At 46.7% G+C, this 27,355-nt stretch overlaps 1 protein-coding gene across 1 annotated transcript; it reads right to left on the bottom strand.

Moving 5' to 3' along the window:
• Positions 1-1,533: 1,533 nt before the first annotated feature.
• On the bottom strand, positions 1,534-25,661 carry LOC132571396 (zinc finger protein OZF-like). Its single transcript, XM_060238192.1, has 2 exons — positions 25,520-25,661; positions 1,534-2,975 (listed from the first exon to the last, which is right to left on the bottom strand). Exons 1-2 carry the CDS (start codon positions 25,659-25,661, stop codon positions 1,585-1,587), a joined length of 1,533 nt encoding a protein of 510 aa, XP_060094175.1. The 3' UTR covers positions 1,534-1,584.
• Between the last annotated feature and the right edge of the window lie 1,694 nt (positions 25,662-27,355).

Here is a 27,355-nt window from a genome sequence, read left to right as displayed (position 1 = left end):
CACGCTTATATGTATTATGGGAAGAAAAAGATGGATGGTTTTTTCTCTCACCATTACATAAGAAGTAATTTGCTAAATATCTGGATGAAGTATAAGAAATATGGCGATGAGAGAAAACCACTATGGATAGTGCCTGCAGAAGTAATAAAAATAACAGCTGAGCTAGGAGAGGGAAAATGGATGTCATACAATCAATTATTAAATACACAAAGTGGTAAAATAGAGTTGAAAACTGCTGAGGAGCTGAATTATAAATATGATTGGTTTCAAATGCAACAAATAAAGAGTTTGGTGGAAAGTGATATCAAAACTGAAGGAATAAGACGAGAACAAACAGAAATGGAAAATGTTCTGCTTGGAGATAATGAAAAATTAATTCAAAATTTTATATGTTACTTTTAAAATGGTCTACGGAAGATGAAGTAGTGAAATCCCAAATGATTAAGTGGGCAATTGATGTAAATAAAGAAATACAGATGGATACATGGGAATATTTGTGGAAGGACTCTATGAAACTCTCAACATGTCAGAGTATCAAAACTGTTTTAAGATGATGTATAGATGGTATATGACTCCTAAAAAGTTGGCAAAGATGAATAACAAGATGCCGGACAGATGTTGGAAATGTAAAAAAAGTAAAGGTTCTTTCTACCATATGTGGTAGACTTGTGAAAGAGCAAAAATGTATTGGCAGATGATTCAACAAGAGATTTCTAAGATCTTGGGATATGAATTTAACAAAGTCACAGAAACTTTTCTGTTGGGATTACAAATGGAAAAATTTCCAAAAGAAGATAGGACTTTAATCTGGTACTTGATCTCAGCTGCTAAAACACTGTATGCGCAGTTGTGGAAGAAAGAAAAAATACCAGAGAAATGGGATTAGATTGTAAAAGTTATGAAATGGAGTGAAATGGACAAGTTAACAAGAACTTTAAGAGACTATGATCTAGAAGTATTCAAGATGGAGTGAAGTTTAGAAGATACGTAGAAAAAGATTGGAAAATAAAAGGGCATTGGACAATTTTTGATAATGACTAACCATAAGAGGAAGGAGGATATGAATTTTGATTCTTATTAATTAAGGATACCTTTAATAATAATGTTTTAAGTATAGCACACCGGCGGGGGTCATGTAACGAGGGGAGGGGGAGGTAGAAAGTAATATATGGGATAGAGGAAAAAGTAATTATTAAGGAATGTAAGAAACTGAATATATTACCATATGTTACTAATAAAAATTGTTTGAAAAAAAGTTTTCTCTCCTGTCTGCGTTGTCTGATGCTCTTGAAGACTGCCACTCTTAGTGAATTTCTTTCCGCACTCTAAGCATTCATAAGGTTTCTCCCCCATGTGGATTCTCTGATGACGTTGAAGATGGCCAATCTGACCGAATCTCTTTCCACACTCTGAGCATGGAAAATGTTTCTTCCCTGTGTGGGTTCTCTGATGCTCTTGAAAATGGCCACTTGACTGAATCTCTTTCCACAAAAAAAGCATTCAAAAGGTTTCTCCCCTGTGTGAATTCTCTGATGATATTTAACATTGCCATTTGTACTGAATCTCTTTTCGCACTCTGAGCATTCAAAAGGTTTCTCCCATGTGGGTTCTCTGATGATGTTGAAGAGTGCCACTCCGACTGAATCTCTTTCCACACTCTGAGCATTCAAAAGGTTTCTCCCCTGTGTGGATTCTCTGATGATGTTGAAGAGTGCCATTCTGACTGAATCTCTTTCCACACTCTGAGCATTCAAAAGGTTTCTCCCCTGTGTGGATTCTCTGATGATACTGAAGAGTGCCACTCTGACTAAATCTCTTTCCACACTCTGAGCATTGAAAAGGTTTCTCCCCTGTGTGGATTCTCTTATGATATTGGAGGTGGCTACTCACACTAAATATCTTTCCACATTTTGAGCATTCAAAATGTTTCTCTCCTGTGTGGGTTCTCTGATGATATTGAAGAGTGGATTTGTGACTGAATTTCTTTCCACACTCTGAGCATTGAAAAGGTTTTTCCCCTGTGTGGATTCTCTGATGATATTGGAGGTGGCCACTCATGCTAAATCTCTTTCCACACTCTGAGCATTCAAAAGGTTTCTCCCCTGTGTGGGTTCTCTGATGTTTTTTAAGATCGCCACTCCGACTGAATCTCTTTCCACACTCTGAGCATTCAAAAGTATTCTCTCTTGTGTGGGTTCTCTGATGATATTGGAGGTGGCCATTCCGACTAAATCTCTTTCCACACTCTGAGCATTGAAAAGGTTTCTCCCCCGTATGGGTTCTCTGATGATGTTGAAGAGTGCCACTCCGACTGAATCCCTTTCCACACTCTGAGCATTGAAAAGGTTTCTCCCCTGTGTGGGTTCTGTTATGATATTGGAGGTGGCAACTCCGACTGAATCTCTTTCCACACTCTGAGCATTCAAAAGGTTTCTCCCCTGTGTGGGTTCTCTGATGGTTTTTAAGATCGCCACTCTGACCGAATCTCTTCCCACACTCTGAGCATTCAAAAGGTTTCTTTACTGTGTGAGTTCTCTGATGATATTGAAGAGTGCCACTCTGACTGAATCTCTTCACACACTCTGAGCTTTCAAAAGGTTCCTTCCCTGTGTGAGTTCTCTGATGATATTGAAGAGTGGCACTGCGACTGAATCTCTTCCCACACTCTGAGCATTCAAAAGGTTTCTCCCCTGTGTGGATTCTCTGATGATATTGAAGAGTACCACTCTGACTGAATCTCTTTCCACACTCTGAGCATTCAAAAGGTTTCTCCCCTGTGTGGGTTCTCTGATGATATCGAAGAGTGGAACTGCGACTGAATCTCTTTCCACACTCTGAGCATTCAAAAGGTTTCTCCCCTGTGTGGATTCTGTGATGTTTTTTAAGATCACCACTCTGACTGAATCTCTTTCCACACTCTGAGCATTCAAAAGGTTTTTCCCTTGCTGGAATAAAGAGAGATATCCCTTTAGCACCTGGAAGGCCTGGTAAAGTCCAAAGTCATATTCATCAGGTATCCCCAACCACCGGACTGTGGACTGGTACTGGTCCGTGGCCTGCTATCCACCAGGCGGACCAGCTGCACTGCCCCTTTCACCTGCCTGGGACCCAAGCAGATGAAAGAAGCACGGCCTCTCTCCAAAGTGTTCTCCCCTTTCAGGGGAAGCTACCTTGTAGTGAGGCCATACTGCCTCTTTCGTCTGCCTGGGTTCCAAGCCAGCATAAGGGGCTGCTCTGATGGGACCTTAGCCTACTCCTAATTTATAGACCCTCACTGATCAGCTGATTGGCAGGGGCGGTGACAGAAACAGCCCCAGTCTATTTCCCATTTAAAGACCCCCATGGGGGGAGGGAGAGGCCACTGGTGGGGGGGCAGTCTGAGTTGGCAGCCACCCACCCACCAATCCATGGAAAAATCCGTGCCTTCCACAAAACCAGTCCCTGGAGCCAAAAAAGTTGGGGTCCACTGATGTACATGACTGCAGTAGAAAAGCCCTTTGGCCTTGTCCAGCCTGGCTGATCTTAAGCACCCCTCCACCTTTACCCAGGACAATTAGTATTTAAGGATTCCTCAACCCCTGCAGAGCCACAGCTGTGGTCTTGCTCAGTAGGAGTTTCTAAGCCTCTAGATTTCAGGCTCCCAGAACGCCTCTCTCCCTCCTTACCGAGAGACTGTATGATTATATTAAACCAAATGTTATTCAGAAGTGATTCAGAAATCCCCCACGGCTATTCCTTACATGTTCCCTTGACATAACTGCGAACGGTACTCACTCTCAGACTGCCCATTTTGGAAGGAAATACGCTCTTGGGAATCTCTTGAGGAAGTCTCCGACCTTTCTTTGGATGCAAGGCCACTGTTTGTCTTCACCAAAGTCTTTTCCGTCCTTCTGGCTTCTTTTGCAATGAAAGCGACACAGAAAAAGGGAGAGAAAAGATTGATTATTCTTATATGGGGAAGGAAAGAAATTCAAGAGTTTGTTATCGCCCACCGGATCAAAAGATAAGAGGATGATTATAATATGATGAAAGAATTAACGATAACGACTAAATGAAAAAACTGTGTAATGATAGGTGATTTTAACTAACCGCAGATTGAGTGGGTCAATATGTGTTCTGGTCGGGAGAAAGAGATTGAGTTTCTCAGTGGAGGACGGTAAGTAGAGGTGAGGCAGGGCTCAGTACTGGGTCCCATGCTCTTTAACGTTCATTAATGATTTGGAGTTGGGAGTTAGTAGCGAAGTGGCTAAGTTTACAGATGACACGAAATTGTTCAGGGTGGTGAGAAAGACAGGTTGCTTACCTGTAACTGTAGATCTTCGAGTGGTCATCTGTGCATTCACACTCATGGGATAGTGTGCCTACGCCGATCCCCAAATCGGTACCTGAAAAGCCCGGGATTTTTCCGCGCTCTGTGCCAATGGGCATGTGCAGGCATCCCATTGCGCATGGTCACAGGCGCCAGCACGGGGATCCCGCCAGTTCCTTTCTGACTGCTGCTCGGAGAGGATTCCCTTTCGTGTCCCGGTCGGTAAGGTAGTTGGTGGATTACCTTTATTGTTGTATATAGCCCGTTTGTTGTTTTTCTTAGTGTAGATAGATAGTTAGTTATTAAATAGTTAGTTAAAAAAAAATTGTTGCTGTTGGACTTGCCCCTTGGGGCTTTTCTCCCCGTTTTTCCCCCCAAAACTTTTTCCCCTCAAAGGACTCTGAGTGGGTTTTTTTGTGTTGGGCGTCTATGGAAAGACGTTGGGAGTTTTTCAAGGGGTGCCACTCTTGTGGGAAGAAGATCACCCCCCCCCCCCCAGAAGGCCATTCCCTGTGTCTTCTCTGCTTGGGTGAAGCGCATCGTGTAGAGTCGTGCTCGCATTGCCTCAGCTTCTCCAAGCAAACTCGAAAGAATCGGGCAGCGCGGCTTTCAGCTGCTTTGACTGAGTCGGCACTTCGACCTCAAAAAACGGCATTGGGCCAGTAAGTACCGATTATGGCAGACACTGCGGCCCCGACGATCACATCGGCCAATGTGGCGCAGGTCTTGACTGAGATGCCTATTGAGCGTGGCTCCTCCACAAAACGATCCCACGAAGGCGCACTATCCCATGAGTGTGAAGCAGAGACCACAAAGAAGATCCAGAGAGGATTGTGAGGCACTCCAAAGGGATCTGTCGAGGCTGGGTGAGTGGGCATCAACATGGCAGATGGGGTTCAATGTGGACAAGTGCAAAGTAATGCACATTGAGGCCAAAAATCCTAGCTATGAATACAAGTTGATGGGGTGTGAACTGGCAGAGACTGACCAAGAGAGAGATCTTGGGGTCGTGATAGATAACTCACTGAAAATGGTGAGACAGTGTGCGATTGCAATAAAAAAGGTCAACGCCATGCTGGGAATTATTAGGAAGGGAACTGAAAACAAATCAGCCAAACTCGTAATGCCCGTGTATAAATTGATGGCGCGTCCTCTTTTGGAGTACTGTGTAAAATTCTGGTCACCGCACCTCAAAAAAGATATTATAGCATTGGGAAAAGTGCAGAAAAGGGCAACTAGAATAACTAAAGGTTTGGAACACTTTCCCTATGAAGAAAGGTTAAAAGGCTTGGGGCTCTGCAGGGTGACATGATAGAGGTTTACAAGATTATGCATGGGATAGAGAAGGTAGAGAAAGAAGTACTTTTCTCCCTTTCTCACAATACGAGAACTTATGGACATTCAATGAAATTGCTGAGCAGTCGGGTTAGAACTGATAAAAAGAAATACTTCTTCACCCAAAGGGTGATTAACACATGGAATTCACTGCCACAGGAGGTGGTGGCAGCTACAAGCATAGCCAGCTTTAAGAGGGGATTGGATAAAAATATGAAGCAGAGGTCCACCAGTGGCTACTAGCCACAGCGTATTATTGGAACTCTCTGTCTGGGGCAGTGATGCTCTGTATTCTTGGTGCTTGGGGGGACACAGTGGGAGGGCTTCTAGCCCCACTGGTGGACCTCCTGATGGCACTTGTTTTCTTTTTGCCACTCTGTGACACAGAGTGTAAGACTGGATGGGCCATTGGCCTGATCCAACATGGCTTCTCTGATGTTCTTATGTTCTTAAGAGTAAAAATTATTTTGGAAGGACAGCTTTTGGAAGGATGATGACGATCCAAAATCTAGAATCTGAACCAGTGTAAGGAAAATGGATCTGTGAGGCAAAGCACGCTAGTTTCCCCAAGGATTGAGGTGATTATTAAGTGACCTAGTTGGATTTGCAGGTAACATAAGAACATAAGAAAAGCCATGTTAGATCAAACCAATGGCCCATCCAGTCCAACACTCTGTGTCACACAGTGGCAAAAATTTTTTATATATACACACACACTGTGGCTAATAGCCACTGATGGACCTGTGCTCCATATTTTTATCTAAACCCCTCTTGAAGCTGGCTATGCTTGTGGCCGCTGCCACCTCCTGTGGCAGTGAATTCCACATGTTAATCACCCTTTGGGTGAAGAAGTACTTCCTTTTATCTGTTTTAACCTATCTGCTCAGCAATTTCATCGAATGCCCACGAGTTCTTGTATTGTGAGAAAGGGAGAAAAGTACTTATTTCTCTACTTTCTCCATACCATGCATTATCTTGTAAACCTCTATCATGTCACCCCGCAGTCGACGTTTCTCCAAGCTAAAGAGTCCCAAGCGTTTCAACCTTTCTTCATAGGGAAAGTGTTCCAGCACTTTAATCATTCTAGTTGCCCTTTTCTGGACTTTCTCCAATGCTATAATATCCTTTTTGAAGTGCGGCGACCAGAACTGCATACAGTACTCCAAATGAGACCGCACCATCGATTTATACAGGGGCATTATGATACTGGCTGATTTGTTTTCAATTCCCTTTCTAATAATTCCCAGCATGGCGTTGGCCTTTTGTATTGCAAACGCACACTGTCTTGACATTTTCAGTGAGTTATCTACCACGACTCCAAGATCTCTTTCTTGGTCAGTCTCTGCCAGTTCACACTCCATCAACTTGTATTTGTAGCTGGGATTCTTGGCCCCAATGTGCATTACTTTGCACTTGGCCACATTGAACCGCATCTGCCACGTTGACGCCCACTCACCCAACCTCAACAGATCCCTTTGGAGTTCCTCACAATCCTCTCTGGTTCTCACCACCCTGAACAATTTAGTGTCATCTGCAAACTTGGCCACTTCACTGCTCACTCCCAACTCTAAATCATTTATGAACAAGTTAAAGAGCATCTGACCCAGTACTGAGCCCTGAGGCACCCCACTGCTTACCTTCCTCCACTGCAAAGACTGCCCATTTATACTCACTCTCTGCTTCCTATTACTCAGCCAGTTTTTGATCCACAAGAGGACCTGTCCTTTTACTCCATGACTCTCAAGCTTTCTAAGGAGCCTTTGATGAGGAACTTTATCAAAAGCTTTCTGGAAGTCAAGGTAAACAACATCTATTGGGTCCCCTTTGTCCACATGTTTGTTCAGCCCCTCAAAGAACTGTAACAGGTTAGTGAGGCAAGATCTTCCCTTGCAGAACCCATGCGGAGTCTTCCTCAATAACTCGTGTTCATCAATGTGCCTACTCATTCTGTCCTTGATAATGGTTTCTACCAACTTTCCCGGTATTGAAGTCAGACTGACTGGCCTGTAATTTCCCGGAACATCCTTATCTCTCTCAAGGCCAGACTCCAGAATGCGGTCACTGGTTAATCGTGAGAACCTTTATACATTTGTGTGACCAAGGGGGAGCGGGGATTGGCAGGTTGTTGACAACCTCTGTAAAATTCTGTCAAGAAGGACTCTTGATTGGTTGGTCCTATTTTTAAAACCTTAGTAAACCATTATATATTTATAAAAGGGGTCTGGTTTACTTGCTTTCACTCTCCACGTGTACTCACTGAACGGGTTCCTACTCAGGGTTAGTGACCCAGGGGGATCCAGGCTTCAGTTCTTGAAAGGATCGTTTCCAGATCACAGGCAGAACAGACGTTTGTAATCCCATCTAGAGGGAAGGTTGTGTGGCACAGAGAAATGACGATATGGCACCTTCCGGAGTCTTTCTGGGGGCCTCTCATCCCCACCTTTGCCTCAGCACAGGACGCCTTCTCTGGCTTGGAAGCTGCCTTAGACGGAATCAGACCCTTGGTCTACTGTGTCAAACATGGTAAAATTCCATTGATAATTTGTTGTTTTAGGGTCCTCCATAACACTGGTCTGTGAAGTATCTTGGAGTACCAAGGTCTGTTAGCTCTGTTATTCTTTCCCCTACCCCTTCCTGCTTTATTGTTTGCAAAGTAGAAGTAGAGAGAAACAAAACTAACTTGAGAAGAAGTAATCAGCACCTTCCCATACATTCCTGGTAGGGAGTGTGACACATCTGGGGAAAGCAAGGACAGAGTCCTGATAACGCTGTGAGAATGTAGACATTTATGATAGCTTATGTGTGAGAGCTATCCCTCGCCCCCACCTTTTGGAATCCTTTTGAAGAAAGCCATAAAAGAATTGTATCAATGTATTTGCAGCATCACTCTCAAGAATCTGTTACACTGAAAGTATCGGTTTATCAATAAACGTAGTTTTGTATCAACTTCTACTCGTCATTGAAACCACATGCTTGACACACTGAAGTCAGTCTTGTCTACTCAGTCTGGCAGCAGCAATCCAGTGTCTCCGGCAAAGATCTTTCCCTTCACTTCCACCTGATCCTTTTCCACTGGAGATGCTGTCAAGGTTTGAACCTGGGACCTTCTGCATGCCAAGCAGAAGCTCTGCCACGGAGCTACAGTACCTCCTTAAGTAGTGGGACAGGCCACAAAATGGTGTATCGCAATACAATATTTTGGTTCATGCCTTCATGCCTCATCCCAATGGCAGCAATTTGCACCTTTGGCACCCAAGAAAGATCCTTACCCAGAGAGGCCACATTCCCGTAGTTCTCCAGCATGACTTCCCTGTGCAGAGCTCTTTGTCCCGGATCCAGCAGGGCCCACTCTGCCTCCGTGAAAGAGACGGACACCTCCTCAAAGGAAAAGGGACCCTGGAAGAACAAGAAGATTCCCTCCTCTTCAGAGACCATGCCAGGCAGAGAATGCAAACTGGAAGGGAGTAGTCTGGGCAGGTACAGGAGGTATTGCTTGGGATGGGTAAAGGTGTCAAATAAATGTGCCACGAAGAGTTAAAAACCATTGATTGTAAGCTACTCTGAGTCTCTAATTCAAAGAGAAGGGCGGGGTATTAATCTGCAGTTCTTTATTTCGGGGAACGGGGGGGGGGGGGGGTTGACAAAAGGGAACAGGATTCAGAGGATCTCTCGCCCAGAAACCTTGTATAAACTGCAGCAGCAAAAGCACCCCTGAGAAAGGAGAAAAGACCCGGGGCTTCTCTCTTCTCTTCTACCTGGACTGAAGGTGCAGCAGCCCTTTCCACACCTCTGAAAAGACGGTGGCTCGACAGCATCTCTTCATTGCTTGTTCCTGAGATAAAGAAGGAAGGAAGGGTGTTTGCTTGTTTGTTTCCTGCTTCACTCACCACCTTCCCAGCATAGAGCTGTCAATTCGAATAAAGGTTTACCGAATAGGGCCATTTCGGTAAATATACGGAAAAAAGTATTCCAGATAGGAATCTGAGCCTATTTTTGAATTCTGAATACCTGATTTCCAAATATTTACAGTAATAAATTGTAATAAATAAATTACAGTAATAAATAAATACAGTAATTGGAAATGATTAAAGGGCTGGAGAAGGTTGAAGAAAGGTTGAAACGCTTGGGACTCTTTAGCTTGGAGAAACGTCGACTGCGGGGTGACATGATAGAGGTTTACAAGATAATGCATGGAATGGAGAAAGTAGAGAAAGAAGTACTTTTCTCCCTTTCTCACAATACAAGAACTCGTGGGCATTCAATGAAATTGCTGAGCAGACAGGTTACAACGGATAAAAGGAAGTACTTCTTCACCCAAAGGGTGATTAACATGTGGAATTCACTGCCACAGGAGGTGGTGGCGGCCACAAGTATAGCCACCTTCAAGAGGGGTTTAGATAAAAATATGGAGCACAGGTCCATCAGTGGCTATTAGCCACAGTGTATGTGTGTATATAACATTTTTTGCCACTGTGTGACACAGAGGGTTGGACTTGATGGGCCGTTGGCCTGATCCAACATGGCTTCTCTTATGTTCTTATTCAGTAAAGCTTTTCCTTCCCTTTAAAACAACAGGGAAAGGCAAAAGGCAGTCTGTGATTGCCTTTCCTGCCTCTGGCTGGGGTGAGGGGGAGGGGGGGAAGGAGGCCTCTGACCAATCAGAGGCATGCATTTCTGCAAAGTGCCAACTTTGTGGCTTTGCAGGACCCTGCAGGGCTGTTTCTGCAGGGGGAAAAAAGGAACTGAAATTCTCCAATAGAACTGCATGTTTTCCCCCTCAAGCCTATCAGAGAACAGAACAATTTATTTTCAAACAGTATTCCAACATGAAAATGACACATTTACACTGTTATACAACCTGTGGACTCACTACCTTACATTGTATCCAAGTGTCGTTTCTTCAGTGTGGTCACATGAAAAGATATACTTAAATATTTACAAAATGTGAGGGGCTGTACTCACTTCTGCGACATACTGTAGATGAAAGTAGTGCATTGGGTTCCTATAGAGATTCTCTGATTTGGTTAGGTTTGGCTTTGGGTGCCCCAGGAATTGGACCCCCAGTCCAATTTTTTTTGGCCTTGTGGGGTTTGTGTGGGACAGTGCCCTGAAGCTGCACAGCAGTTTTGGGGGCTGTCCCCAAAAACCCCTGCTCCCCAGAGCCACTTTTCCCACAATAATTACAGTGGAAGGAAAGGAAAGGTCCCCTCTGCAAGCACCAGTCATTTCCAACTCTAGGGTGACATGTGACGTTGCTTTCACAACATTTTCATGGCAGATTTTTTACGGGGTGGTTTGCCATTGCCTTTCCCATTCATTTACACTTTCCCCTCAGCAAACTGGGTACTCATTTTACAGACCTCGGAAGGATGGAAGGCTGAGTAAGCCTGAGCCAGCTACCTGAAACCAGCTTCCGCTGAGATCGAACTCTGGTCATGAGCAGCGGGGGAAGTGGCTAAATGGTTTTTTCCCACCGTTGGGAACAGTGTTCCTTTTGGGGTGCCCACAGATGGGTGCAGTCTTTTTGGGCCATGGGGGGTTGCATGTGGGGGAGTCCCCGAAGCTGCCCTGCAGTTTTGGGGGCTCTCCCTCAAACCCCCTTCTGGACACAGCCACTTTTCCCACAGCAATTATAGCGGAGAATGAGGCTAATTGGGCATTCCCCAGCACTGGTAGCAGTGGGCCTTTTGGGGAGCCCACAGACAGGGACCCCCTAGCCCAATCTTTTTGGGACGTGCGGGTTTTGTAGGGGAGAGTCCCCTGCAGGTACCCTGCAGTTTTGGGGGCTCTCCCTCAACCCCCCTGCTCCCCAGCAGCCTTTGATTATACCCTATGTTGCCATTGAGTTCAATGGCCCATAGGGTATAATGGTGGGATAGGGGCACCCTCTTTGGGTGCCCCTGGAATGGGACCCCCCAGCCCAATCTTTTTGGGACTTGGGGGTTTGTAGGGGAGAGTCCCCTGCAGGTTACCTGCAATTGTGGGGGCTCTCCCTCAACCCCCCTGCTCCCCAGCAGCCTTTGATTATACCCTATGTTGCCATTGAGTTCAATGGCCCATAGGGTATAATGGTGGGATAGGGGCACCCTCTTTGGGTGCCCCTGGAATGGGACCCCCTAGCCCAATCTTTTTGGAACTTGGGGATTTTGTAGGGGAGAGTCCCCTGCAAATTTGGAGGCTCTCCCTCCAACCTCCTGCCCTCCAACCGGCTTCCAATATACCCTATTTTGACATTGACTTCAATGGCCCATAGGGTATAATGGGAGCCAAATACTGCATATATATCCCACCATTCTGAGTTTCTTTAATGGAGAGAAAGTAAGATGTGCATGTTTTAATTAATGGGAGATTTCCCTCCAGCAATCTGTCTAATCCCCTTTTAGAGGCATCGCCGTTAGTGGACACTGAGTGTCAGAAATTATGTTGTGTGTAGAAATATGAACTTTTTCCCCCTGACCTGAACTCTCTACCCATCGCATTCACAGGCCGCCCCAACTGCACCCAGGCACAAGGAGTCCTTACCACAGGAGAGGGCATCTTGGGCACGCTCCACCGCCGGCACCCTCTGCCCCTGCTCCAAGGAAGCTCCTTCTGCCTCAGGGATTGCAGCTTCCATCTCCAAAGGTGGTCCCCGCATCTGAAACAGCAGCCAGGGAGAGGGGTAAGAGATGGAAGGGAAAAGAGACCAAGGAAGGGATCCTGCCCCACTCCCAGATTCTGCACCCTTCTCTCAGCAGAGCTGGTGAGTTATCTGCAGGGGTCAAAAATTCCGTGGCAGAAGAAGCTCTGGGCAATTATCTTGCAAGGAAACTTTAAGATAAGGTCAGATATTGTGGCTTGAATTAGACACACCTGGAGGGAATCCCCTCACCTGTTCTGCCTGCCTCTTCTCCTCTGCCTGGCTCAAGAGGAAACCTTCGGCCAGAGCCACCGCCTGGGAACTGGTCTCCGGCCCACATCCTCTGACCCAGTCCTGCATTTCCTGGGGCAGGAGAGTCAGAAACTGCTCCAGGATCACCAGGTCCAGGATCTGCTTCTTGGTGTGCCTCTCCGGCTTCAGCCACTGGCTGCAAAGTCCATGGAGCTGGCTGCAAACCTCTCGGGGCCCATCAACCTCATGGAAGCGAAACAGCCGGAAGCGTTGGCAACATATTTCTGAAGTCATGGTGTCCTTAGCCAAGATCTCTGGCACAGCTTTTCCCCGGAATTCAACACCACTCCCACCTTGGGGAAGAAAGGGGACTTTGCTTGCTCTTTTGCCCATTCCAGGTCTTTCTGGGTCGTTCTCTTCCATCTCCTGCACCTTCTCTTGGATTACTTCCAACTGTGAAAAGCTGCCTTAATTTACCTGGCTATGAAGAGAGGCTTCTCCCTGAGGGGATGGAGAAAGACAGAGAATACTGTGTCAAAATGCTAGTTTGGTATAGAAGAAGAAGATATTGGATTTATATCCCGCCCTCCACTCCGAAGAGTCTCAGAGCGGCTCACAATCTCCTTTACCTTCCTCCCCCACAACAGACACCCTGTGAGGTGGGTGGGGCTGGAGAGGGCTCTCACAGAAGCTGCCCTTTCAAGGACAACTCCTGCGAGAGCCATGGCTGACCCAAGGCCATTCCAGCAGGTGCAAGTGGAGGAGTGGGGAATCAAACCCGGTTCTCCCAGATAAGAGTCCGCACACTTAACCACTACACCAAACTGGCTCTCTGGTATAGAGGTTAAGAGTGCGGACTCTTATCTGGGAGAACCGGGTTGGATTCCCCACTCCCGCACTTGCAGCTGCTGGAATGGTCTTGGGTCAGCCACAGCTCTGGCAGAGGTTGTCCTTGAAAGGGCAGCTGCTGTGAGAGCCCTCTCAGCCCCACCCACCTCACAGGGTATAAATCTAGAGTCGAAAAAAAGAAAGAAAATAAAACAGAAAGGAAATACACCATTGAGCATCAGAAAACTTCATAGTTAGACAGGCCCTGGAGGGTGAGAACAAAAATGATCCTTAAGACTATGATCCTTAAGGCTTTTTTTTTTTCCTTTTTGAAAAAGAGGAGTTGGAACTCTCAAGAGGGAAATGAAGTGAAAACACACAGGAATACTGTGTACAATTACAGTCACGGCACCTCAAAAAAGATATTATAGCATTGGAAAAAGTGTAGAAAAGGACAACTAGAATGATTAAAGGGAAGGAACACTTTCCCTATGAAGAAAGGTTAAAGCCCTTCGGGCTCTTTAGCTTGGGGAAACGTCGACTGAGGGGTGAATAGAAAAAGGTTTACAAGATTGTAAAAGATAAAGGTTTACAAGATTGTCAAGACAGTGTGCGTTTGCAATAAAAAAAGGCCAACGCCATGCTGGGAATTATTAGGAAGGGAATCGAAAACAAATCAGCCAGTATCATAAAGCCCCTGTATAAATCGGTGGTGCGGTCTCATTTGGAGTACTGTGTGCAGTTCTGGTCGCCGCACATCAAAAAGGATATTATGGCATTGGAAAAAGTCCAGAAAAGGGTAACTAGAATGATTAAAGGGCTGGAACACTTTCCCTATGAAGAAAGGTTGAAACGCTTGGGGCTCTTTAGCTTGGGGAAACGTCGACTGCGGGGTGACATGATAGAGGTTTACAAGATTATGCATGGGATGGAGAAAGAGAAAGAAGTGCTTTTCTCCCTTTCTCACAATACAAGAACTCGGGGGCATTCGATGAAATTGCTGAGCAGTTGGGTTAGAACAGAAAAAAGGAAGTCCTTCTTCACCCAGAGGGTGATTAACATGTGGAACTCACTGCCACAGTAGGTGGTGGCGGCTACAAGCACAGCCACCTCCCCCTAAATTCACAGGATGCTCATTGCTGTCAGGTGGCCATCTAGCCTCTGTTGAAAAACCTAGAATCATAGAATTGGAAGGGATCTCCAGGGTCATCTAGTCCAACCCCCTGCACAAGGCAGGAAACTCACAAACACCTCCCCCTAAATTCACAGGATCTTCATTGCTGTCAGGTGGCCATCTAGCCTCTGTTGAAAAACCTAGAATCATAGAGTTGGAAAGGTTCTCCAGGGTCATCTAGTCCAACCCCCTGCACAATGCAAGAAACTCACAAACACCTCCCCCTAAATTCACAGGATCCTCATTGCTGTCAGATGGCCATCTAGCCTCTGTTTAAAAACCTCCAAGGAATGAGAGCCCACCACCTCCCGAGGAAGCCTGTTCCACTGAGGAATCGCTCTAACGGGTCGGGAAGTTCTTCCTAATGTTGACACGGAAACGCTTTTGATTTAATTTCAACCCATTGGTTCTGGTCCAACCTTCTGGGGTCACAGAAAACAATTCCACACCATCCTCTATATGACACCCTTTCAAGTATTTGAAGATGGTGATCTTATCACCTCTCAGACGCCTCCTCTCCAGGCTAAACATCCCCAGCTCCTTCAACCTTTCTTCTTAGGACTTGGTCTCCAGACCCCTCACCATCTTCGTCGCACTCCTCTGGACCCGTTCCAGCTTATCTATATCCTTCTTAAAATGTGGCACCCAAAACTGAACACAGTACTCCAGGTGAGGTCTTACCAGAGCAGAGTAAAGCGATACCATCACTTCACGTGATCTGGACACTATACTTCTGTGGATACAGCCCAAAATTGCATTTGCATGGAAGGCTGAGTCAACCTTGGGCCGGCTACCTGAATCCAGCTGACGCCGGAATCGAACTCAGGTCGTGAGCAGACAGTTCAGAGCACAGTACTGCAGTACCGCTGCTTTACCACTCTGCGTCATAAAACATAGAGTAATATAAAACATAAGAGCCCCGTGGTGCAGAGTGGTAAAGCTGCAGTACTGCAGTCCGAACTCTGCTCACGGCCTGAGTTCGATTCCGGCGGAAGCTGGGTTCAGGTAGCTGGCTCAGGGTTGACTCAGCCTTCCATCCTTCGGAGGTCGGTAAAATGAGTCCCCAGCTTGCTGAGCGAGAAGTGTAGATGACTGGGAAAGGCAACTGCAAACCACCCCGTTTTTCCAGTGAAACGACAGGTGCTTGCACAGGGGACCTTTCCTTTCCTTTGTTTTACCTAGACTTTCAGCAAGACCAATTGGCAGGCAGCTTTTATGGCTATTCAGACCAAACGGCTTTCTAACCAACCAACTGCAAGCATTTCAGCCCACCGTACCCTATCCCCTCGTCTGAAGAAGTCTGCCAGCGTACAAAAGCTTATGTTCTGAATAAGACATGGCAGGAGTCGAGTTGCGCCTTTAAGACCACCAAAGTTTTATTCAGAATATAAGCTTCTCCAAGTGTGCATAAAGGTGGGCTCGACTCCTGCTTTGTTCTACCGCTTCAGACCAACGCAGCTGCCCACTTGGGACACTCTGAATAAAACTTCGTTGGTCTTAAAGCTGCCACTTGACTTCTACTTATGTCACCCCTCCGTCGACATTTCTCTAAGCTAAAGACGTTTCTCCAAGCCAAAGGGTTTTGGGAAAGGCTCAGTGGGGAAATTGATGCCCCCTGTGCCCCCACTCTGAAGTTTCCCTTTCCTTGAGGGGCGGGGGTCTCATCTCTGTGGTCTCTGGAGATGCGCTGTTGTTAGAGCAGTTCTCCAGGTCCTCTCTGGAGGTTGGCAATCCTGTCCCAATCGCGGCTCGACTCTTGTGGCAGCCTGCCTCCCCCCACAAGTCCTTCCCCTGCCTTTCTCAGCCCCCCTCTGCGGTCTCCAGCCCAAGCCCTGCCAGGGGCCGCTCCCCACAGTGGTGCCCAAATGCAAACCAGCACCAGCAAAGGATGGAGGCAAACCCAACCCCCTCCCCAAAAATCTAGGCTGGGCTTCCCTGAGCCCTCCCAGCCAAGGAGGCAGAATGCAAACTCTCCCCTCTCCTACCCCCTTGGAGAGTCCCCCTCCCTTACTGCGCCACCCCCACCCCTCCAAGCTGCCCCCCGCCTTTCCCATAACGTCCCCACCCGGGTCTCCAGTCTAGGCCCTGCAAGAAGCGCATCCCCAGCGGTGCCCAAATGTTGCATGGAAGCGCCAGCAAAGAGGAAAAAAGGAAAGGTCCCCTGTGCAAGCACCAGTCGTTTCCGGCTCTGGGGTGTTGCTTCTCCAACGTTTTCACCGCAGACTTTTTACGGGGTGGTTTGCCATGGCCTTCCCCGGTCCTCTACGCTTCCCCCCCCCCCCAGCAAGCTGGGTCCTCATTTGACCGACCTCGGAAGGAATGGAAGGCTGAGTCAACCTCGAGCCGGCGACCTGAACACCCAACTTCCGCCGGGGCTCGAACTCAGGGCGTGAGCAGAGGGCTCCGACTGCAGTACTGCAGCTTTACCGCTCTGCGCAGTACCGGGATGCTGAGCCCAGATTGCAAACCAGCAACAGCAAAGGGAAGGGGGGGGCAGGCGGGGCGAACAGGACTCCACCCCACCCTCAAGGAAAACAGGCTGGGCTCCCTTTGCTCCTCCCAACCGAGAAGGCGGAATGCAAATTCTCCCCCCCCTCCCCTCCATGGGAACCCCCCCCTCCCTTACCGCTGCCCCCCCCCAGCCGCCCGTTGCCTTTCCCAGCCTCCCCCCCCCCCCCACCGCTCCCGGGTCTCCAGCTCAGGCCCTGCAAGAAGCGCACCCCCAGCGGTGCCCAAAAGCTGCAAGGGAGCGCCAGCAAAGGGGGGAGCGCAAAAGCTGCAAGGGAGCGCCCCCCCAAGAAAAATAGGCTGGGTTTCCCTGGGCCTTCCCAGCCGAGGAGGCGGCATGCAAACTCTCCCCCCCCCCCCCTCCTTACTCGGAGCTCCGAGGACAGTCGAGGGGTCTGCAATGACGCGCTGCAAGCAACGGAGCCCCGCCGCGGATTCCGCCCAGGGGGAAGACACGTGTACGGAAAAGCAATGCAGCTCCCTGCACTCGTGATCGACGGGGGGAGACTTCCTTAGAAAGAGAGGGGGGCCGCATTCCTTCCGGGGGCGGGGAGGAGTCCATAGCAGGCTGCAGCGTCCTGCAGGGGAAAAGTCTCGCGGGTGGCTGCGGCTTTTCTCTGCTTTAGCCAATTTTGGGGGGTATTTTGCTTGCCTTTCTATGGCTGCCTTCGCTGCTCTGTCTCCCCCCCCACCCCGTCCCCGTGGAAGGGGTGGACCCAGGGAAGAAGAAGATTATATTGGATTTATATCCCGCCCGCCACTCCGAAGAGTCTCAGAGCGGCTCACAATCTCCTTTCCCTTCCTCCCCCACAACAGACACCCTGTGAGGTGGGTGGGGCTGAGAGGATGACCCCAGAGCACACTAATTTAGGCAGTAGCTCACAACTTTAATGCCAGTAGCTCACAAAGTAGAATTTTTGCTCACAAGACTCTGCAGCTTAAAGGAAACATTACCTGTGAGGTAGGTGGGGCTGAGAGAGTTTTTACAGCAGCTGCCCTTTCAAGGACAACTCCTGTGAGAGCTATGGCAGACCCAAGGCCATTCCAGCAGCTGCCAGTGGAGGAGTGGAGAATCAAGCCCGGTTCTCCCAGATAAGAGAGCTCTGGCTGACCCAAGGCCATTCCAGCAGGTGCAAGTGAAGAATCAAGCCCAATTCTCCCAGATAAGAGAGCTATGGCTGACCCAAGGGCATTCCAGCAGGTGCAAGTGAAGGAGTGGGGAATCAAGCCCAGTTCTCTCAGATAAGAGAGCTATGGCTAACCCAAGGCCATTCCAGCAGTTGCAAGTGAAGGAGTGGGGAATCAAGCCCAATTCTCCCAGATAAGAGAGCTATGGCTGACCCAAGGGCATTCCAGCAGGTGCAAGTGAAGGAGTGGGGAATCAAGCCCAATTCTCCCAGATAAGAGAGCTATGGCTGACCCAAGGGCATTCCAGCAGGTGCAAGTGAAGGAGTGGGGAATCAAGCCCAATTCTCCCAGATAAGAGAGCTATGGCTGACCCAAGGGCATTCCAGCAGGTGCAAGTGAAGGAGTGGGGAATCAAGCCCAATTCTCCCAGATAAGAGAGCTATGGCTGACCCAAGGCCATTTCAGCAGCTGCAAGTGAAGGAGTGGGGAATCAAGCCCAGTTCTCTCAGATAAGAGAGCTATGGCTAACCCAAGGCCATTCCAGCAGTTGCCAGTGGAGGAGTGGAGAATCAAACCCGGTTCTCCCAGATACGAGTCCGTGCACTTAAACAGATCCAAAGGGATCTGTTGAGGCTGGGTGAGTGGGCGTCAACGTGGCAGATGCAGTTCAATGTGGCCAAGTGCAAAGTAATGCACATTGGGGCCAAGAATCCCAGCTACAAATACAAGTTGATGGGGTGTGAACTGGCAGAGACTGACCAAGAAAGAGATCTTGGGGTCGTGGTAGATAACTCACTGAAAATGTCAAGACAATGTGCGATTGCAATAAAAAAGGCCAAAGCCATGCTGGGACTTATTAGAAAGGGAATTGAAAACAAATCAGCCAGTATCATAATGCCCCTGTATAAATCGATGGTGCGGTCTCATTCGGAGTACTGTGTGCAGTTCTGGTCGCTGCACCTCAAAAAGGATATTATAGCACTGGAGAAAGTCCAGAAAAGGGCAACTAGAATGATTAAAGGGCTGGAGCACTTTCCCTATGAAGAAAGGTTGAAGTGCTTGGGACTCTTTAGCTTGGAGAAACGTCGACTGCCGGGTGACATGATAGAGGTTTACAAGATAATGCATGGGATGGAGAAAGAAGTACTTTTCTCCCTTTCTCACAATACAAGAACTCGTGGGCATTCGATGAAATTGCTGAGCAGACAGGTTAAAACGGATAAAAGGAAGTACTTCTTCACCCAAAGGCTGATTAACATGTGGAATTCACTGCCACAGGAGGTGGCAGCGGCCACAAGCATAGCCAGCTTCAAGAGGGGTTTAGATAAAAATATGGAGCAGAGGTCCATCAGTGGCTATTAGCCACAGTGTGTGTGTGTCTATAAAAATTTTTTGCCACTGTGTGATATAGAGTGTTGGACTGGATGGGCCATTGGCCTGGTCTAACATGGCTTACATATGAACATATGAAGCTGCCTTCTACTGAATCAGACCCTTGGTCCATCGAAGTCAGTATTGTCTTCTCAGACTGGCAGCGGCTCTCCAGGGTCTCAAGCTGAGGTTTTTCACACCTGTTTGCCTGGGCCCTTTTTGCAGATGCCAGGGATTGAACCTGGGACCTTCTGCTTCCCAAGCAGATGCTCTACCACTGAGCCACCATCCCTCCCCTTCTCTTATGTTCTTATGTTCTTAACCACTGCACCAAACTGGCTCTCTGAGAGGGGAGGTGCTTGAAATAAGCTAGGCAAAAACATCCCAATTCCTTTCACTGTTCGCCCAGCAACTCCCACGATCATCCGCAATCTGGTGGCTAATTTGAAGACTGACAGCTCTACTTTCTTCTTAATGGACCTGGAAAGCTATACGTTAATTAAACTGTCATTTGTGTTCTTGTATTTTCTGGGCAAACACTACCCGTGAACTGGGAAGGGCTGTCATTTAAGTTCAGATGATCCTAGAGGACATGGAAGATGAAACAGGGCAGAGCCTTTTGTCAATTAGCCCAAGAACAAGGTAAGATCAGGCAGCTGGCTCTTCCCAGTATCCTAGCCTCAAAGGGAAGAAAAGCCTTAATTGGTCAGGAGTGCTGCATGTATGTATGTCAATGAGACCAACTGATAGGTCCTTTGATAGAGCTCAATGTAGCATGAAGCTACCTTGTCGGAGTCCAGCAATCGTTTCTTGGGAGGGTTCAACCTGTGAGTCAACCTTGGGCCGGCTACCTGAATCCAGCTTCCGTTGGAATCGAACTCAGGTCGTGAGCAGAGAGTTCAGACCACAGTACTGCATTACCTGATTTGAGGTGGCTCAAGCAAACTTTTGTGGCCCTTGTAGGTTCAGTGGGCTTTGGAATTGCCCACTGAAGTCCTGCAGAATGTTATATTCCACTTTACCCTGCTGTGTGTAACTGCTTTGCTGTCCCCACAAACAATCTGTAGGTGAAAAGTACGTTCAGTGAAAGATGCTCTCTTGGACTCAGTGGGCCCTTCACCTCAGGAATCTTGTTTCAGTACAGTGCAATGTTCTTGCCTGCATAGAGAGAAGCTCTCTTGAATCCTTCAGTTTTGCAATGCCACTCCATTGTATTTTTATTTTGCAGTGTGTGTGTGGGGGGGGGGGGATGGGAAAGTCTCCCGACTCCACCTCCAAAGTCCCCAGGTTTTTTATGAGTTGGACCTGGGAACCCTATAGCCAAGGTTGGTTCTATCAGTAAAAGTTATAGGGAGGAGGTCCTTTGAAGGCCTATGTTGGCCTTTGAGGGAGAACACATTGGGGCCAGCACTGACTAGGAGTGCCAGTTCCAGGTTGGTAGGAAATTCCTGGAGATTTTGTGGTGGAGTCTACAGAAGAAAGCAAAAATAGAGAGGGGAAAGAAACTTAATCCAAGAACTGGAATCAAGAACCTGAAAGGTTAATATACAACTTAAGGGCGAAGAGTTAAAAGCAACATATACAATTAAATCATAAACAAAACTACATGTCTTTAATACAGGAAGTTAACAACATTTAGGAGCCCATTATTAGCCTCCTTCCCCTGTAAAATCATAAGACAACCATGGGAAACGAGGGTATCTTTGGCCTCCTCCTGGAGGTTCCCTACTCCAGGCCTGGCAACACCTTCTGGGTAACTTGATGCCACCTGACTGGCATGACTTAACTAGGCCTGGTTGCTTGCTCCTGTTCAGAAAATACAAAAAAACTGAAACACTTTAATATACTGGCTAACAACATTTAGTAAAACATTTTTTTAAAGTCATATAAATCTTTTTAGACACATTATGCGTTTGCAATAAAAAAGGCCAACGCCATGCTGGGAATTATTAGGAAGGGAATTGAAAACAAATCAGCCAGTATCATAATGCCCCTGTATAAATCGATGGTGCGGTCTCATTTGGAGTACTGTGTGCAGTTCTGGTCGCCGCACCTCAAAAAGGATATTATAGCATTGGAGAAAGTCCAGAAAAGGGCAACTAGAATGATTAAAGGGCTGGAACACTTTCCCTATAAAGAAAGGTTGAAACTCTTGGGACTCTTTAGCTTGGAGAAACGTGGACTGAAGGGTGACATGATAGAGGTTTACAAGATAATGCATGGGATGGAGAAAGCAGAGAAAGAAGTACTTTTCTCCCTTTCTCACAATACAAGAACTGGTGGGCATTCGATGAAATCGCTGAGCAGACAGGTTAAAACAGATAAAAGGAAGTACTTCTTCACCCAAAGGGTGATTAACATGTGGAATTCACTGCCACAGGAGGTGGTGGCGGCCACAAGCATGGCCACCTTCAAGAGGGGTTTAGATAAAAATATGGAGCAGAGGTCCATCAGTGGCTATTAGCAACAGTGTGTGAACATATCAAACAGTTAAAACCAACAATGCATCAATAGATAAACAGTAAAACCGTTAAACAATTAAAACGTGTTAAAAGTTTAAGACAATTGACAGCTGAGCCGATAGCTCGGATTTAATGCAAGTTAAGGCAGCGTGGATAAGGTAGACGTTAATTTAGGTGTCCGAGATGCCAGCTGTATCAGCCTGATTTCCTCCAATCCAGATGGTAGTCAGTAGTTAGATGGTATAGCTAAATAAGGATGCACGCCCGCCTCAGCCAAAGGCCTGACAGAGCAGCTCCGTCTTACAGGCCCTCCGGAAAAGTAACAGATCCGAGAGGGCCCGAACCTCTAAAGGGAGCTGTTCAAAAGTCCTCGGAAGGTTTTCTATTTTCTTCAAAGTTAGTAGCTTCTTATTACAATTCAGTTTTAATATCGGGAGCCTTAACCTCATCTCTAAACGGCTACAAAAGCCTTCTAGATTTGGCTGGCAAAATGCAACCTCTTTATTTTCTTCAGAATTTCTCATCCTGGAATACACTACGAAGAAGAAGAAGAAGATGAAGATATTGGATTTATATCCCGCCCTCCACTCCGAAGAGTCTCAGAGCGGCTCACAATCTCCTTTATCTCCCTCCCCCACAACAGACACCCTGTGAGGTGGGTGGGGCTGGAGAGGGCTCTCACAGCAGCTGCCCTTTCAAGGACAACCCCTGCCAGAGCTATGGCTGACCCAAGGCCATACCAGCAGGTGCAAGTGGAGGAGTGGGGAATCAAACCCGGTTCTCCCAGATAAGAGACCGCACACTTAACCACTACACCAAACTGGCTCTCCATGCTTATAGCTGGATGGAAGGGGACAACTTGGTGCTTATAGCTGGATGGAAGGGGACAACTTAAGCGTTTATATTTCTGTGAGGAGCAAGCCAGTCCTCAACCTCTTCCCTAGCCAGACACAAAAGCTTTCTGAATTTTGATGGCAAAATGCTCTCAGTAGCACTTGAAGGTTTGATTTGGGAGCAAGCCAATCCTGAACCTTGTCTCTAACCAGATGCAAAAGCCTTCTGCATTTTCTCTCCATAATTTCTCTCCAAAAAGCTTGAAAGTGACTTTATTTAAAGAAAACTATTCTAGGTAACTCCATGCAGCTGTGTCTTGGATATCTGGTATGAGACACAGTGATATAGTAAAGATTCAATTATATAGTAAAGATTCATAAATGGTGTTCCATTAGATCCTCAGGGAAGATAAGTTTCAGGTATGATTTTAAAATGTTTTAAATCCTTTTGAAATGTTTTAAATGCTTCATTCATATATCATTGTAGGGGATGCTGCCGCAGATATTTAGTCAATGTAAGAAATATAGCCCAGTTCATCTCTTAAAATTAAATATGACAATTTAAGTGGAAGTACTAAATATACATTTAAGTGGAAGTATTGACCCAGGTTTATTAGCAATAGAATAATTAACAGGCATTCTCACATTCTGACATGTTACTGTTTTATGGTTTCCCACGCTAATGCAACCCAGATCAAAGGTTTTCTGAAGTTGTTAATTTTACTGTTCTGCTATTGGATTTTAACTGTGTACCACTTGGCATTCCAAACCCCAGTTGCTATATGTACCTCATTCCTCGTCTGAAGAAGTGGGCATGCACACGAAAGCTTCCCTTCTGAATAAAACTAAGTTGGTCTTAAAGGTGCAATTGACTCCTCTTTTGTTCTACTATTTCAGACGAACACGGCTGCCTATTTGGATCTATCTATTACTTATGGTTTCACCCCACAATCACTTGGACAGCCAGTGTGACGTGGCAGTTGGCACTTCAAAGTAGGGTATGCCAGACCCAGCTTCTTGCTGTGGAAGCTGGCTGGGTGATTTTGGACCAGTTGCAGACTTTCAGCCTAACCTACCTCGCAGGGTTGTTATACAGATCCAAATGGGGAAGAGGAGATTGATGTAAGTTCCTTTGATCCCCACTGCAGAGAAAGACTGCACTTTTCCTAGAAAGAGGCTGCAGGAAGGGAGGAGGAGAGGGAAAGCAATCAACCTCCATCTCTTGCTCCTCATCCCTTCTTTCTCAAGATACCCCCTCCCCTTTCTCCACCTTCTCCATTTCCCTTCCCAACAGCTGCCCTTCACTCAAGAGTCTCAGAGTGGCTTACATGCGAGGTAGGTGGGGCTGAGAGACCTCTTTTGAGAACTGCTCTTGAGAAAGCAGCTCTTTCAAGAACTGCAACTAACCCAAGCTCACTCAGTTGGCTGCATGTGGGGGAAGAGAAGGGAATGGAGAGATGCATGGAATTGAATGAGATGGAGAGAGTACAGAGAGGGGTCCTTTTCTCCCATGTGCATGGGATGGAGAGAATAGAGAGAGGGGTCCTTTTCTCCCTTTCTCACAATACAAGAACTTGTGGGCATTCAATGAAACTGCTGAGCAGACAGGTTAAAATGGATAAAAGGAAGTACTTCTTCACCCAAAGGGTGATTAACATGTGGAATTCACTGCCACAGGAGGTGGTGGCGGCTACAAGCATAGCCAGCTTCAAGAGGGGACTGGATAAAAATATGGAGCAGAGGTCCATCAGTGGCTATTAGCCACAGAGAGAGAGAGAGAGAGAGAGAGAGAGAGAGAGAGAGAGTGTATGGATGGATAGATAGATAGATAGACAGACAGACAGACAGATATAGACCACTTTGTGATACAGACTGCTGGACTGGATGGGTCATTGGCCTGATCCAACATGGCTTCTCTTATGTTCTTAATCAAACCCAATTCTCACACAGTGCTCTCTTCTTGGGGTCCCCAGATTAAGCTCTTAAGAACGTAAGAGAAGCCATGTTGGATCAGTCAATGGCCCATCCAATACAACACTCTTTGTCATATAAGAACATAAGAGAAGCCATGTTGGATCAGGCCAGTGGCTCATCCAGTCCAACACTCTGTGTCACATAAGAACATAAGAGAAGCCATGCTGCATCAGGCCAATGGCCCATCCAGTCCAATACTCTGTGTCACATAAGAACATAAGAGAAGCCATGTTGGATCAGGCCAAATGGCCCACCCAGTCCAACACTGTGTCACACAGTGGCCAATATGTGTATGTGTGTGTGTATACACACACACACACATATATATACTGTGGCTAATAGCCCTTATGGACCTCTGCTCCATATTTTTATCCAATCCCCTCTTAAAGCTGGCTATGCTTGTGCCGCCACCAGCTCCTGTGGCAGTGAATTCCACATGTTAATCACCCTTTGGGTGAAGAAGGACTTCCTTGTATCCGTTCTAACCCGAATGCTCAGCAATTTCATTGAATGCCCACCAGCTCTTGTATTGTGAGAAAGGGAGAAAAGTACTTCTTTGTCCACCTTCTCTATCCCAGGCAGAATCTTGCAAACCTCTATCATGTCACCCCGCAGTAGACGTTTCTCCAAGCTAAAGCTCTTCTTCCTCGTCACGCCACAGGCATTTGCAGGCTAGAGCCTTCTCCTCCCGGGCTCTTCTAGGCTTTCCAGCATTTGCCTCTTTACCTGATTCTTGCCCACTGTAGCCTCCATGGCAGCAATACCACTTGATGTTTCTGTTCCTGTCTTCTTCTCTGACTTTTCCATACTGACTCTCCAAAATAATAGCCTCACTACCCAAGCCAGCATGATTAAAGGCAACTTCCATGTTCAGACACAGTCAACCTTTGAATTTAGGGGATGCCAAGAGGCAGTATCAAAGGAAAACCTCAGATGATAAAAATATGGAGCAGAGGTCCATCAGTGGCTATTAGACACAGTATATATATATATATGTGTGTGTGTGTGTGCATACACACGTACATATATTGGCCACTGTGTGACACAGAGTGTTGGACTGGATGGGCCATTGGCCTGATCCAACATGGCTTCTCTTATGTTCTTTTGTGACACAGAGTGTTGGACTGGCTTCTCTTATGTTCTTATGTGACTCAGAGTGTTGGACTGGATGGGCCATTGGCTTGATCCAACAGGGCTTCTCTTATGTTCTTATGTGACTCAGAGTGTTGGACTGGATGGGCCATTGACTGATCCAACATGGCTTCTCTTATGTTCTTTTGTGACACAGAGTGTTGGACTGGCTTCTCTTATGTTCTTATGTGACTCAGAGTGTTGGACTGGATGGGCCATTGGCTTGATCCAACAGGGCTTCTCTTATGTTCTTTTGTGACACAGAGTGTTGGACTGGCTTCTCTTATGTTCTTATGTGACTCAGAGTGTTGGACTGGATGGGCCATTGGCTTGATCCAACAGGGCTTCTCTTATGTTCTTATGTGACTCAGAGTGTTGGACTGGATGGGCCATTGGCCTGATCCAACATGGCTTCTCTTATGTTCTTTTGTGACACAGAGTGTTTGATTGGATGGGCCATTGGCCTGATCCAACATGGCTTCTCTTATGTTCTTATGTGACACAGAGTGACACAGAGTGCCATTGATAAATGCCTCTCTAGAACTGCTTCTCAGATAAAAATGTTTGTGAATTAAGGATGCCGGTTGATTGCACTGTACTTACGCCAGCAGCAGAGAAGCTGTAGGTGTCTGTTACCCTCAGATTGTCTATTCATTAATAGGCTCTGGGAAAGAAACTATTTTCACCAGTTTTGAAGATGCTGGAGTTAGACTGGCAGACAACCTGAAGTAATGAGTTTCACAGAGGAGGGAACCACTAAAATTGCCCTTCCAACTTGGTGTAACTACGTTCTCAGCCTTTCTGAACCAACAACACCAGGTCATTTGAAGGAACTCCTCAGAAACAGCTATAAGAAAGTTTCATGCTTTTATGGATTCTCTGAGGGACATGAAAGGTAGATTTATGCCTCAGGCTCTTCCCACATACAGAGAAGAAGAATTGCAGATTTATACCCCTTCCTTCTCTAAGAACCAGAGACTCAGAGCTGTTTATAATCTCCTATATCTTCTCATGGATGAGATTCCTCCCTTGGGTGGACTCTTTGATTCTAAAAGAGAGATCAGCTGATTTTCTGACCTGGAGATACCATTACCCATCCTTGTTTTCTTCTCTGTGGGATCTTTTTGGGATTTTGAACATGGCTAATGTGATTTCCACAATCCAAGCACTTATAACATTGCTTTCCGATTAGAGTAAGCTTTTTTTCCTATAGATTCAAGATGTAAACATCTTGGCATCTTTTCAATATTTTTTTCTGGTCTGTGGTTGTCTTTTAGGTGTGAAATAGGGGAAGAGCTCTTTTTAAAGGCCAAGCAGTTACATGGATCCACCTTGTGTTGATTCCTCAATGAAGCAGAAGAGTACAGCTCTGACTGAATCTCTTTCAATGTTCCAAACATTAAAACTGTATATTCCCTGTGTGCGTTCTCA

This window comes from Heteronotia binoei, chromosome 5 (assembly GCF_032191835.1).
Source record: "Heteronotia binoei isolate CCM8104 ecotype False Entrance Well chromosome 5, APGP_CSIRO_Hbin_v1, whole genome shotgun sequence".
NCBI lineage: Eukaryota > Metazoa > Chordata > Lepidosauria > Squamata > Gekkonidae > Heteronotia > Heteronotia binoei.
Note: the sequence above shows the minus strand (reverse complement) of the source record. Positions and strands in the feature narration are given on the sequence as shown.

Bases quoted from the DNA above. Each gene is read 5' to 3' on its own strand.
- LOC132571396 (XM_060238192.1), bottom strand. From the start codon at position 25,661: ATGGAAGTTGCCTTTAATCATGCTGGCTTGGGTAGTGAGGCTATTATT. The intron at 2,976-25,519 runs GTAAAGAGGCAA...CAGGCCTTCCAG, and splicing joins CTACAGTGGGCAAGAATCAG to GTGCTAAAGGGATATCTCTC.